General features: G+C 39.3%; 2 protein-coding genes across 2 annotated transcripts; both read right to left on the bottom strand.

Annotated features, from left to right (window-relative positions):
* Positions 1-5,487: 5,487 nt before the first annotated feature.
* On the bottom strand, positions 5,488-6,612 carry LOC140588894 (structural maintenance of chromosomes protein 5-like). The gene is made up of 6 exons (XM_072711515.1): positions 6,524-6,612; positions 6,376-6,426; positions 6,238-6,282; positions 6,089-6,153; positions 5,904-6,012; positions 5,488-5,786 (listed from the first exon to the last, which is right to left on the bottom strand). Exons 2-6 carry the CDS (start codon positions 6,382-6,384, stop codon positions 5,517-5,519), a joined length of 498 nt encoding a protein of 165 aa, XP_072567616.1. The 5' UTR covers positions 6,385-6,426; positions 6,524-6,612; the 3' UTR covers positions 5,488-5,516.
* A 654-nt stretch (positions 6,613-7,266) lies between these two features.
* On the bottom strand, positions 7,267-13,880 carry LOC140577569 (uncharacterized). The gene is made up of 16 exons (XM_072711622.1): positions 13,765-13,880; positions 12,619-12,787; positions 10,759-12,282; positions 10,522-10,661; positions 10,169-10,373; positions 9,990-10,094; positions 9,713-9,903; positions 9,488-9,629; positions 8,753-9,403; positions 8,584-8,649; positions 8,221-8,384; positions 8,003-8,122; positions 7,882-7,929; positions 7,716-7,799; positions 7,544-7,609; positions 7,267-7,383 (listed from the first exon to the last, which is right to left on the bottom strand). The coding sequence occupies exons 2-16, from the start codon at positions 12,785-12,787 to the stop codon at positions 7,267-7,269; spliced, it is 3,792 nt and encodes a 1,263-aa protein (XP_072567723.1). The 5' UTR covers positions 13,765-13,880.
* Between the last annotated feature and the right edge of the window lie 369 nt (positions 13,881-14,249).

The raw sequence follows: 14,249 nt of genomic DNA on the forward strand, positions 1-14,249 counted from the left end.
GGACCTTACAGCTTTTTCTTGTTTTGTATTAAGGTTTTGCTGGTTCGGTTCTGACAAATCTTGAATATTAGAGAGCTGGGAGAATGTTGTTGTTACTGCATCACAGCAAGAACTCTTGGAGATATACAGGACGTGTTTCCAGATTGGTGTATTTATATTAATGGTGTGGGAGTATGTTTGTCTGCCAGTCCTGCCTTTGGATGATTAACATATGTGGAAAAGTGTCAGGACAGTTGTGCTACCCTTTTCCGTGCAGCTCCTGGTACCACCCACTCCCCTGTAGACCAATGGTGCTGGATGTATATTTGCATAGCATAACACAGTACTGTTTTTCACTTAATAGATTTTTTTTTATCCACCGCGATTGTGATGAATAAGGCAAGAGAACAAAAACCACCGAAATGGCTACATTTAAAGCTATCCACAACTTGTGGATATCCACACCCGGTGGGGTGGTTTAGCCTCTATGGCTTGACGAGAGAAGGCATTGGCTGGGAGGAAAATGCTATGGAAAAACCACTCATTTTGTTTCTTTTATAAGTCTGCTCTTCCCAGGAAGATTATTTGGATCTTCTGTATCTTTACAATTGAGATTACTACAGGGATGCACATATAAGAACTACACTGCCCACATCAATTAACATACAACAGGCAACTCAAAAATACAGATAATGAAATGTGGTCAAGACTAATATCAGTGCCATACCAGCCTCGATCGTGGTGGGTTTCTAAAAATTAAGCTTAATGAAAATCTTAATATTAAATGAGCAAAGTGATTTGATTTGTTCTATCACAAGTTGCGGTCTAAAACCAATGAGGCCACCATCCATTATATCTGCTTTAGCGGGAATACACTCCTTCAGCCCTTCTAAATAATTATGTGATGCAGTCTAACAGAATCTAGCTTCATAATCTATGTTTGGTGCCTTACATTTCAATCACTTTCATACCACAGAAGATTCTCAGCACAGTCTTTTGATTATTATGAGCTGAACTGAAATAAAACTTGCATAAAAAGAAAAAAGGCTATATTGGTCTAAGTCTTTCTTATTATGGTGGGTTAGTAAAACACAGCGGCTGAATGCCCAATAAGGTCAAATGAAAGTACATTAAAATAGGGCAGATATGGGCCACCCATTTTGTACTTGTGTGCCACCCATATGGGCTTGCAATTTGGGAAGAGGTGGAGACACGTTGTCCTAACACTCTAGGTTGTAAATTGAACACTATAAGAGTTAATAAATATTAACACTGTAAAAACAACACTCACTGCACACTGAAAAGTGTTAAAGGTAACACTGAATGGTGTGGTCACATATAGACACCATGCAGTGTTAATTTAACACTGGCACATTTGCTGTGTACACTAGCAACCACACCTTTTGTGCCACGGTTTCGGCAGCTGATGGGAGACAGACAGTGCCATTTCTCACATTAGACTGCTCTGTATTTTGCACCATGTTACTTTTGTGGTGTTTTGTTAAGAAAAATCCAGACACTTAAATTAATTATTTTGCCACTTTTGCACTTGTTATTGTATTTTGAATGCAAAAGGCACCTTATTTTTTCATAAAATGAATGTTGATTTGTTATACATGTTTATTAAAAACAAGTTTTGTAATTACCAATAGTTCCGGACCTTTGTCATTGATGAAAATTCAGATTTGGACCTTTGAATGTAGACTTTGAGAAGTGCTGGTCTATACTGTGGGGCGTGATTGTATGGGGAGTGACGTCACTCGCAGTCGACGACCAAGAAGGGTGTATGGAAGTAAATTAATGACAAAAGTCGTTGATGAAAAAAACACGTTGAATTACACTTATCGAATTAAAACGCACTGCATTAATGACGCTTTGAATTTTTGGGGACTGTAATTTGTGCATACTAGGGGTGTGCAAAGCAGCCGGTATTTGTATCTGTATTTGTATTTGTTGAGGGGGGAAAAGTATTTGTATTTGTATTCGTATTCGAGTAAAATTCAAAATAGGCGTAAAAATCCAGTTTTTTTGCATTGCACTTCTAATTTACGTTATAGTGTAAGTATTCTTTAATTATAATTATGGATATGCAGTAGACAGAGTAACTTAAATGTACCATATACTGTAACTCCTACAAGTGCATACAATTCGACACAACTACACAAGCATTGTTTTAACCTTTTTAACCAAACGTTAACGTTACTCTGTCAACAGCCTATTGTCTAAATTACCGAGCTAACAGAGCTACGTAAACAGAGCGAACATGAGAGCACCTGACTGCAGACGTCAATAATGCAGCGTAATGGAATAATCTCCCGATCAAACTCCGCTTCCCGAAAGTTATAAACTGCCTCCGGAACCCAGTTAAGGTACAAAAATCTATTCAACAAAAATAGTGATACAGTTAAGTCTTTTTTTCGCTCAGCCGAGCCTTCTCTGTTGCTGTGTGGAGCAGCCTGTGTCAGTCACCTCTTTTACTCCCCTCCCCGACTCCTGAACTCACTCACTCACTCATCCGGGCATGCACTGCGGTCTCAAGAGGAAACGCAGCTTTTTAATATAAAGTTTTTCTTGTTCCCGAATACAAGTATTTGTTCGAAATAAGTATTCGTAAAAAACACATTATTTGTGCCTTTCCGAATACCGTATTCGGGTTCGGCTCCACCCCTAGTGCATACATTTAAACATTGAACATTTCAATTGTAATTTCATTGCTTAAACGTTCAGTTCATATTCGGCTTCCAAAATTCAGTTCCAAAACATACGTATTTTAAAGTGCATATTTATAATTCAACCACATGAATGCGGTTCATTTAATTTCGCCTCAAAATAAATTTCAAAAGAACAAATTCAGTTAGAAAATATTCCATGTGTTTTATTCACATCTTTATTATTCAAGCAGTAACATTCAGTCCTCTTATTTCTGCTTTACAATATTCAATCCCGTTATTTTTGCTGTTTCAAATACGCTGCCACAATTTCAGTTTAAAATACGGTCCGAAATTCAACCCTCTACTTATACGGGACTGACAGGATGAGCGATAGACTGCCGATACATTTCCTCTTCCGTAGAGTTATCTACGATAACTTATTGCGCCCCCAACTAATAGGTTTTTATGTAAGTAATTCGCTAGCTGCATTAATTATCACCAAACTTATCTTGCTAGGGCAACTACAAGGTTTATACACCAAGAGTTTAAATCAGCGTGATAAATTTATGATAACGACAGTCAGTTATGAAAGCGGCTGGCAACAGGTATAATGGTAAGGGCGCCAGCAGCTGACTCATACCTTGATGGAATTTGTATAGATAGTGCTAGGGCTGGGCGATATCATATCGATATTATATCGCGCATGCACAATAATCATTAGGGTTTCAGATGACAGGAGCAACATTTGGCAGTGCGCCAGCTTTTCTGTGCTATACGGACATTTATTTACGCCCACAATTTAAGCAGCTTAGTATGGCTAAATTCGCGGACAGGGAGGCGTAAAAAGAATTTCCCCATGGGGATTAATAGAAGTGTCAATTTATTATTATTAATGAGGCTTTGTATCAAAGAATGTGAGCGGAGTGGAGCAGTGAGAATTTCCGCTCCTCGCTCACGAGGCTGTTGGCTCCGCCCGCTTCCCCGCTCTAATTCGCACTAAGCCGCTCCGCTCAACACCGCTCCTCACTCCACTAAAATTTCCTCCCGCTCCAGTCAAATCGCTCCACGCCCGCTCCAATTTAAAAGAGGGACAAATAATCTGCATGCCTAACAAATGTCACCTTAAACCGAAGCCTTGTATCATAAAGAAATATGAGCAACGGCAACACTGTCAATAAGAAAATATTTATTTTTAAGCATCAGAGATTGTGAGTAGGTGTCAATAACTGTTAATTGCTTAACGTTACTTAAGTTTCCGTCAGTGAAAGGAAAGCGACGTTGTTGGCTATCTTAAAACTAATTTAGACTAACATAATGCTGCTGTCATAACTAGTTATTGTGATCAAAAACTTAATGATGTGTCCCTGTTTTTGCCCTATTCAACACCATGCATGGTTAAAAGTTTAAACAAAGGCAGTACCCTGTCATGCTATGCAAATATATATCAGCACTATTGGTCTTCAAGACCTGCCAGACTTTTGACTGACATTTTACAATAGATTTTTTTTTTTACAGTGTACGCGAACAGGCGGAAGCAAGCAAAACGTGAGCAAGTTTTATATGGTTGTAGCATATCAAGTCTATAAAGTAAATTAAAGTATAAAAGCCTATAAAGTAAATATTGGTAATCAAATAAATTCGTTTTGTCATTCAAAGTAGGTCTAATAGGATTTTTTTTATTTCACGTAACGCTGTCAATTAAATTTTATTTTATAGAGACGCAGCAGCATCAACAGAAAAAATTGAGGAATTTAAAACGTGGATGCTTAGCCTGTATATTCTTTAGGCTATTAAGCCCACTGATTCCTTAATTTTTAAGCCTATTTTTCTGTGGAATGCCATTGCCAAACCTGTCCGTTGTTGCCTATATGTTGCTTAAAAATAAATATTTTCTTTGTGGCAATGTTGCCGTTGCTCATATTTCTTTATGATATAAGGCTTCGGTTTAAGGTGACATTTGTTAGGCATGCAGATTATTTGTCCCTCTTTTAAATTGGAGCGAGCGTGGAGCGATTTGACTGGAGCGGGAGGAAATTTTAGTGGAGTGAGGAGCGGTGTTGAGCGGAGCCGGCTTAGTGCGAATTAGAGCGGAGAAGCGGGCGGAGCCAACAGCCTCGTGAGCGAAGAGCGGAAATTCTCACTGCTCCACTCCGCTCACATGCTCTGATACAAAACCTCATTAATAATTTAGCCATACTAAGTTGCTTAAATTGTGGGCGTAAATAAATGTCCGTATAGCACAGAAAAGCGAGAAGGGTCTGGCTGCAGACACTGTGGAGCTCCACAGTAAGCGGAAACACGTGACCTCCACAGTAGGCGGAAACACGTCACCGCCACAGTTGGCAGAAACACGTGGAGCTCCACAGTAAGCGGAAACACGTGACTTCAAATTTGAACACAGTTACGTCGCACGAGAAATGTTTTTGTGTTGTATCCCGTATTGCAATATATTGGAATAAAAGGTTTAAAAAATATAGGATGTACTTAAAATAGACAAATTAATAACAATAGACTTTGACAGCGAAAACTAAATTGCGTTTTTGTTACTGTTGATAATGCTGAGAAATAAACATGGTTCTAATTAAGTGTTTTTAATTCGTAAAATGTATAAAAATATTATTGATTACAGGCTAATACATTACTGTTAATAGCAACTAAGCTTTTTAATGTTACAAGTATAAACAATGCTGTTATATTTGCACTGTAATCTTTTATTTTAAATTGTAGTAGTATAATTTCCCCATGGGGATCAATAAAGTTCAACTATAAGTATGAACATGGAAACAAGTGAACAAAATTTTGAAATAAGTTTAATTGTAATTTTTTATTTACATTGAAAAAAACAACACATAAAAAAAACAAACAGCCAGTGCCTTCCTCCGTCCATTATTTTTCAAACATAGCATTGACCCTTAGCCCCTGCTCGTCAACACATGCCTGTAGAAAGAGCTCCATGTCCTCCGCACACTGAAAAACAAAGATGAAGAAGTCCCTTGCTTCAGTGTCTTCTTCCTCCAGCATCTCTCTTAAGACCCTCTGCTGGTCCTCTTTATTTAAGGACAGATATTTTGGCATGGTTACGTGTTCATGGAAAAGCGCCTTATTTTGGACAACCCACTGCACAGCAGTATGCAGATCTTGAACAACTGCTGGCTCCTGTGTCAAGCAAATCGGGATAAAAATTTAGATATTCTCTGAAGCAGAACGGTTATTTTAACAGTGAGTCAAGTCACTAACCATTAAATTACACTAATGTTTAAAGTGAATACTGACCTGACTGACTTCCGGTAACTTGCGCTTTTTCAGTCTGAAAATGGGCACATGTTGTCCTTGAAGCACAACTTTGGCGTCCTCTCTCCAGTGTGCAAAAAGCTTGCCATAGCTTAACAGAAAATTTTGATATTGTTAATGTGTCTAAACCTTGAGACAATATAGCACAGAAGCCAAAATATAAATACCTCCTGAGATCAAAGTTCTCCATCAACAGCAAGCACCACCATTTCCGCAAGTAGGGCATGTCTGACTGTAAAATATCAATATGAAACATGTTTAACAACTTTCAAAAGATTCAAGACTCCATTGCTCTCAAATGAAATAGGATACTTACTATAGTATAATCAAATGGTGCATCCAGTGCCACGTAGAGAGCAGACTGTTTGGGACGAAAAATAAAAATTACATTGTTTTGGAGCTTAATTTAATTTTTGTATGAATCTCAAGGAAAACTGAATAACAGAAAAATAACCATTAGCATGAAGATCCCACAGTCAATTCCAAAGTCTTGGCTCGGAAAACCCTTTATTACAGAGAAAATAAAGGTTCATTAATAAAATCCCTTAAAAGACGACTAGCGTAATTCATGTAATTCACCATACACTCACACCATTACATACCTTCAAGTCAAACCCATTTTTTTCTGACCACTGCCCTGGAATGATCTTCACTGCAAGATTCCTTTTTCCAAGACAATTACATTCACAAGTTAACAGACATCATCATGATGGGTGTGAAATGCTATTTGCCAATAGCACCAACTTTAAGTGCAAGCCTTAGGAACACGGCCTTAGGAACACGGCCTTAGGAACACGGCCTTAGGAACACGGCCTTAGGAACACGGCCTTAGGAACACGGCCTTAGGAACACGGCCTTAGGAACACGGCCTTAGGAACACGGCCTTAGGAACACGGCCTTAGGAACACGGCCTTAGGAACACGGCCTTAGGAACACGGCCTTAGGAACACGGCCTTAGGAACACGGCCTTAGGAACACGGCCTGGACACAACAAAATGTAAAAGTACAGTCACATGCTCGCAGTTGGTTAAAGTGTGTCATACATAGCAATTTCAGTTTTATTTTCAGGTTGGCATAATTTATAAACTGATTTTTGTTTTATGTTAAACACTAGAAGATTTTGAAAAGCCAATTAATGTGTGAAACTCATCTAAAGACAGCATCATTGATTTGAACAGAATGTGAAGATGAGAAAAAGAATCAAGAGGTGATGCATCCTGCTGATATAGTTTATAAGCAAGCATGTGAATGTACTGTATGTGTGAACACTCTAGATCAATAGAACATGATCTGGGATGCACTTAACCTGGAACACTGGTTTGTTCCAGAGTTTTCAGGAACCTGTTCAAACAAGCTTATAAAAATGTGACCTCAAAAGTGAAACATATTGTTGGCCACCAAATCCTGCCTTTGTGTTTAATGGGTCAAGAAAGAGGATTTCTCTTTTACGTGGCTTCAGTACCTAAAAGACAGTTGCTCAGGACTTCAAACTTGCAAACAATGTCATTGCAAGAGATCATAAAAAATACAGTAAAGAAATACTTTTGAAAATGTGTCATCTAAATGTAATAGATCACAGACACACAGCAAAATTTTAGTATGTGGCAAAAAATAAGACTTACACACAACTGGAAATGGCCAGGTGTCCAGAGAGGGAGAACTATGATGTCCATCCACTGAGCATCAGTCTGAAACAGAATCATATTTTTAAGTATTCAGTATATAAACTCTTGCTAAATTTCTATAAAAATTCATTATGATCACTTGTTTTTTTTTAAAGGATGGTACACTTACAGGAACGGACTGCAATGGATCACAGCCATAGGGTGCAAGCCAAGTCCGGGTGACATAAAGATTTTCAATGTAAATGCTTATCCCCTAGAAAATGTGAAATAGCACATTTAAAACAACCACTCTTTAAAATAAAGCTTAAAAATCTTCATATACAAACACACAGTACCTTTGACTGAACAATTTTGGTGATAAGCTCAAAACAGCCATTCCCAACCTGAAAAAAATAGATTAAAAATTAATGTACACTTTATTATTATACATTTACAGACCAAATAAAAAATACTTACTGTAGATTCCATTTGTTCGTTTAAACCCAGTGTCCAAAAATCAGCCCGTGTGAGACATCCAGTAGACGTTTCAACAATCAGCTCATCTTTGGGTCTGCTGATGTCCAGAACATAGTTGAGCTAAAAAAAAGATAAGTATCATACACTGTGGATGAGAAAAGCAAATAAGCACTAAAAGTACTACTTTGTGACATGTGAAAACTCAAACTTTAACATACAAGCTGCTGTTGACCAGGGTGCAGTACAAAAGACCACGATGAACGGCTGGCCAAAATGTTCTCAGGCTTTGTCAGAGCTTTACACGGTGGTCCACACAGGTCAGGAAGAGTTGCATCTGTTGACGTTCTATTGCTTTTCTTGTCGTCAACTGGTACCAGAGGTTCTATAGGGATTTCCACAGGTTTTATACAAAACACTACATAGAATGCATATTAAAGAATACACATGCAAGAAAAACAAGCACTATTTATATAAGGGAATGCATTTAAAACAGCAGGTAAGGAAATCTGTTATGAGCAAGATTGTCATTTCACCTATATATAACAAACACTATTCAAAATAAGAAATTGTACCAGTGTTACCAGAAATTGAAGGTGCTTGGTTCAACACAGTTTCTGTGGTTTCTCTGGGTTTACTGCACTGTAGGGCTAGGGACACAAAGAAAACAGCAATATACACACAGTGAGGAACAAATGTAATCCGTGAACAATGACAGCTTTCTGGTCTTGTGAAAATCCATGTATCATTTACCTACGACAGCTTGACCCAGTGCAGACAATGAGATATTGATCTGTCCAAGTCGACCATGTCTTAACTGCCTCTCCAGAAGTTTCTTGTTGGTGACAGTGTTATGATGATGAATTATATTTCTCATCAAAAACACATGTGTGGATGGACTCATATTATTTAAAAAGTAATTATTTTTCCTCATGCTTGCAAAGAACTGTTCAACAACTTGACTGTTCAGCCAACCTTTCAGCTCTGGGACAAGTTGAATTCTACGTAATATGTCCTTGGGATCTTTTGTATTTCCCTCATGAAATCTGTCATACAGGACATGATGGTCGGATGATCCAGTGATAGGATGAGGATTTTCATTTACACTGTCCATCCTTTCATGTAGCCATGGAAGATTCACTCGCAATTTTCCATCCCGTGCAGCCTTGACATTTTCCTCAGTGGGCTCAGCCAGTCGACCTTCATGTGGATGAAATGGCACTCGATTTGGAACCCGCAAGTTGGTGTGTGCCACCAAACCCCTCGCAAAATCATACACGCAGATGTTTGGTATGTGCTTCCAGGACAGGAGAAGGTCAGCAAAATCCCTGGGACTTTCAGCACGAAGATTAAATTTAATACTGTATACAATGCCATGCGGACATAGTATTACAGACCATCCACCTGCGAGAAAAGATTAAACAAGGTGTCTGTGATTGTAAATCAATAATTTAATGCTACTTCTTATAATCACTAAGTGATACTTACCAGAGGCACCCCATATGCTTTGAAAGACCTTATCATATGTCTGCCTGCTCTTCATCTTCTCCCTCAGTCTGGTGATGAGATCAAAGCGGGAGCCTTTGGAGTCGATGTTGCAGGCTTTGCACAATTTTCTCACCACTCCAACCTGACAGTAATTAGGGAAAACTGTAAATGGAACAACCACTGAGCTTTATTGTACATATTCTAAAAACTTCAAAGCAATGTTACCTTTTGTTTGGTGAGTTCATCAAACAGACGCTCCTCTGTAACACTGCTAAGCTGTGCTTCATGTGAACTGCTTGTTCTTACTTTTTTAAACTCAGTGTTAAGCACAATGTCACTCTTTCGAGTTTCACTCCCGATCCATGGTGCCCAGTGCGTGTAAGTTGGTGGAACTGAAAATGGATTCTTCACGCTGCCTACAGAAAAATGGTATGTTTTTATTTACAGTCTAAATTACGTTAAAACACTGAATGACTGTAAATAAGTTTTTGCCATCACTTACTTGGAAAAAACTCACGGCTTATCATCTCCAGGTGAATAGAGCTCCAAAAACCTTCAATGTCATGTTCACCACTGAAGTCTTCAGGGGGGGCTTTGAGGTCACTCACTATAATAACAATGACTAGTCAGGAACATGTACGTACTCCATGAACTATAAACACAAATGTACATAAAACTTACCTGCTAAGTTGAACACCCCTTTTCTGTGTAAGTCCATAACTACCACAGGGGGGTGAAATCCACAGTTTATGCAGGAGTACATGTAATCTGTGTCAGTCAAAGCCTCAAAATGGCAATAACCATGAAATATGATATCCCTAGAAGGAAACTTCACCCTTCTTAAGCCCTCCAATGAGTCAATGACCCTTGACACGGATACATGGTTCTGAAATATGACAATAGATTGAAGATTGTGATTAGACAGATATTTAAATTTAGGCACAAATGTATGCATACAACAACATACCATACTCACACACACAAACACATTTTAAGAAATCATCAGATGAGTACAATTTATTTGTGATCCTCACCTGTAAATTTTCTCTCAGAAAAAGGCAGAGTTCAAGAGATAAAACGATGTGGTTGTCAAAGTTATGAAGCCCATCCGTCCACTCCTGGTATCTGTACACCATGTGGCACTGAGGACACAATCTATGGTATGTTGAAACATCTGTTAAAGACAAACCACATTAATTTCAAAACATTAGTATAGGAGCAATTATAAGTCATAATTCCACACAGATTTAATCTGATTCATTACAACTTACTCTCAATCATTCCCATCATGCTGACAATCCTTGCTTTATTAGTAATTAGAACAGCCTCGTCAAGTTTATGGTAGTCTGGGCACACCTGGCACAGAGTTTCAAAAGGAATGAGCTGTCTCTGATGTTCCATTTTCTGTGACATGACATCTTCTGGAAGAGATTGAGGAATTTTTTTCTCTTTAAATATATAGCGGATACTCCTTTCCGCAGCAGCATTGTCCTCACAGGAAGAACCCTCCTGAGTCATCAGTGATGGGGGGCCTGATGATAGTGGCACATTTGACTGGAAGAGGTCTCTCTCTGTCTGAAAGAGATGCCATTTAGCAATGCTTTTATGAGGGCATGATATTCGTGGCTTTGCACAAGCACAATGCCAGGTATTCCTCTGAGCATTGTAAGTCACAAATATTCTGCCAAGACGGCAGAAACTGTGTATTTCAGGCTCAAGTACAGAGAAACATATCTGTGAGGAGGATCCACCAAAATCTACCCTCACACAAAGTGGAACATGTGTCATCTGGGCAGCTGTCTGTCTCCTTAAGCATGCCGCAGCCTTGTCCTTTCCGAAGAATTTCAGGACCACCATTTCCATCAAAATAGCTTCTTGAAGAAATACCTCTTTCACAGTTTCTCTACAGTAATCTAGTGAGCGAATGTGCTCACATAAACTGTAGCCTAGTCCGCTCCGCTGAGCCAGCAACTGATATTGCTGACATTCCTCCAGCTCACATCTGACACTGTGAGATCTCCCCCATGTTTTCCTCTGAACGTGAACTGGCACTGAAAACCCATGGCCAGTTCTCTGCACAGCAAATAAGCCAGTAGTCTCATCTACACAAACACACTGCAGATGACAAGCCAGGTAAACATCCAGTGATCTGTTTGAATGCCTCCTCATCATGTGAGCCTTTAAGTTTTTTTTAAGAAGACTAAGACCACAGTGAGGGCATTTCATTCTTATTGACTTCCCATAAGCCACAGTTTCATTCAGCACAGAGGGTAGAGCATATGAATGTTCTACCAAAGGTTCAGAAGACTGTCTAGACACTGGACAGAGTGCAGCGGGAGGGAGACGGGGCTCCTCGGAGAGTGCAGCGGGAGGGAGACGGGGCTCCTCGGAGAGTGCAGCGGGAGGGTGACGGGGCTCCTCGGAGAGTGCAGCGGGAGGGTGACGGGGCTCCTCGGAGAGTGCAGCGGGAGGGTGACGGGGCTCCTCGGAGAGTGCAGCGGGAGGGTGACGGGGCTCCTCGGAGAGTGCAGCGGGAGGGAGACGGGGCTCCTCGGAGAGTGCAGCGGGAGGGAGACGGGGCTCCTCGGAGAGTGCAGCGGGAGGGAGACGGGGCTCCTCGGAGAGTGCAGCGGGGAGCAGTCCTGACAGTGGTGGCTGACTTGGTATTGAAGAATGCTGACATGATAATAAATGCCTTGCCATATCCCTACGCCGTATGATTGTCCTGTTACAGACAGGGCAGTGAAAGTGTCCTGTCCTCCTACATGGCAGCCTGCACCGGCATATAATTTTGTCTGTAAGAGAGAAAAAAAACACATGTAGTTTAAACGTAGTTATATAGAATGCAATCAATTTATCTAACAGAGTGTACATGTTAACAAAAGCATAAATAAAATAATGACCATCCAATCCTCTATAGTAAAAGCAAAAGGGTATGGATGCCATCAAGCAATGTGGTGAAGAGGAAAGAAAAATATATTTAATAAAAACAAGTTTTTTCTTGCTGATGAATGCACTGAACTGTACAATGTGATAGCAACTTTTAAGTCAACAAAGACACTACAGAAGTTCTGAAAACAAGTGCATATAACTATATTTATAACTATAAACTATATTTAATACCAACATACCTTTGAAAGGCAAAGCATTTTTAATGTGTCCATTTATATGTTCCTCCATCTTTGCCCTGACAGTAGGGCTGACAGTAGGGCACAGAGGGCAGTGAAAGAGTCTCCTGCAACATGTTGTGCATTCCTGCAATGCTGGCTTTGAGGCAGAATCACAGATTGATATGTGCATCTAAAACAGAGAGAAAAGAAGATAAACACCATATACACATTTGAACTATTTTGATGCTACTGTATGTTCTTCAAAGTGCCGAGACCCTTATTCTACTGACCACATTGAGGGAGCAGAGAAAATGTACTAGACAACAGATTAAGTTGAAATTATGAGATCAAATACATTTTGGATGTAAAAAAAAAAAAACCAGTTCAGGTTTTAGCAGAAATAACACATTACACTTAGCATGTAATAGTGATTTCTCAATGTTACACTGGTAACAATTACTGTTTAAAACCACTGTGCTTCGTGATAACGATTTAGCAGAATAACATGTAAGAACCATGAAGATTTGGGGAGAAAGGTCTATACAAAAAGATACTTTACAAGACTTTTAATTGTGACATACGTATGTATTGACATACAACACATACAATTTAACAAAGGCGAACTAAAAACCGGGCAATAAAAAAGCATTAGAGAAAAGAATAAAGAATAGAAGTATTTATAAATATATAAATCTCTTTCTGAAGCACTTTACAACGTCGATGCAGGTGGAATGAGAGACATGAATAAAGCGCAATATGCAGTAAATGGAACAATGCACATTGATGTTACAGACAATGAAAAGTAGTGAAGTGAATTTGTTCAATAGGAAACAAAAAACAAATACATTTGAAACTGACCACTATATTCCAACAATAACTAATTCTAATGCAAAATGTGGTTTAGAGATATTTTTGGTCATGTCGCTCACAGAAGCCCTTAATCCAGCTCTCTTACTTAAACCAGGGCCAGGAAACAAACATCGGTGTGTTTCTCTGCCATGGAGCACGATAAAAAAAAAAAACAAGTTTAAAAATGACCTTCGTTTTAAATATTCCATGTTGATACGCATACAAAGTGCCAACATGATCAGTTTAAGCAGACTAGTTGAATACTAGAATTACTAAATTACTAACAGCACATTTGTATATGAATGACTCTGTACCAACCTTTACGATCCACTTGCGCGGTTTCCACTGAATCTATGCAGATCACGTGTTTCCGCCTACTGTGGAGGAGTGACGTGTTTCCGCTTAGTGTGGAGGTCACGTGTTTCCGCTTAGTGTGGAGGTCACGTGTTTCCGCTTAGTGTGGAGCTCCACACCTACTGTGTCTGCAGCCAGGCGCTCTTGAGAAAAGCTGGCGCACTGCCAAATGTTGCGCCTGTCATCTGAAGCCCTAGTGATTATTGCGCATGCGCGATATAATATCGATATGATATCGTCCAGCCCTAATAATTATGTTATGCAGTCTAACACAGTCCAACTTCATAATCTGTGTTTGGTGACTGGTGTCATACATTTCACACACTTTTATACCACGAGCAGTTCTCAGCTGAGCTGGATCAGTTCTTTCTTATGATGATTGAAGAAACTTATCTTACTCAAGCTTAAACAAATACATTCATAATGAGTGTGTTTCAATATTCTTCGAT

Source organism: Paramormyrops kingsleyae, chromosome 4 (assembly GCF_048594095.1).
Source record: "Paramormyrops kingsleyae isolate MSU_618 chromosome 4, PKINGS_0.4, whole genome shotgun sequence".
In the NCBI taxonomy this organism is placed as follows: domain Eukaryota; kingdom Metazoa; phylum Chordata; class Actinopteri; order Osteoglossiformes; family Mormyridae; genus Paramormyrops; species Paramormyrops kingsleyae.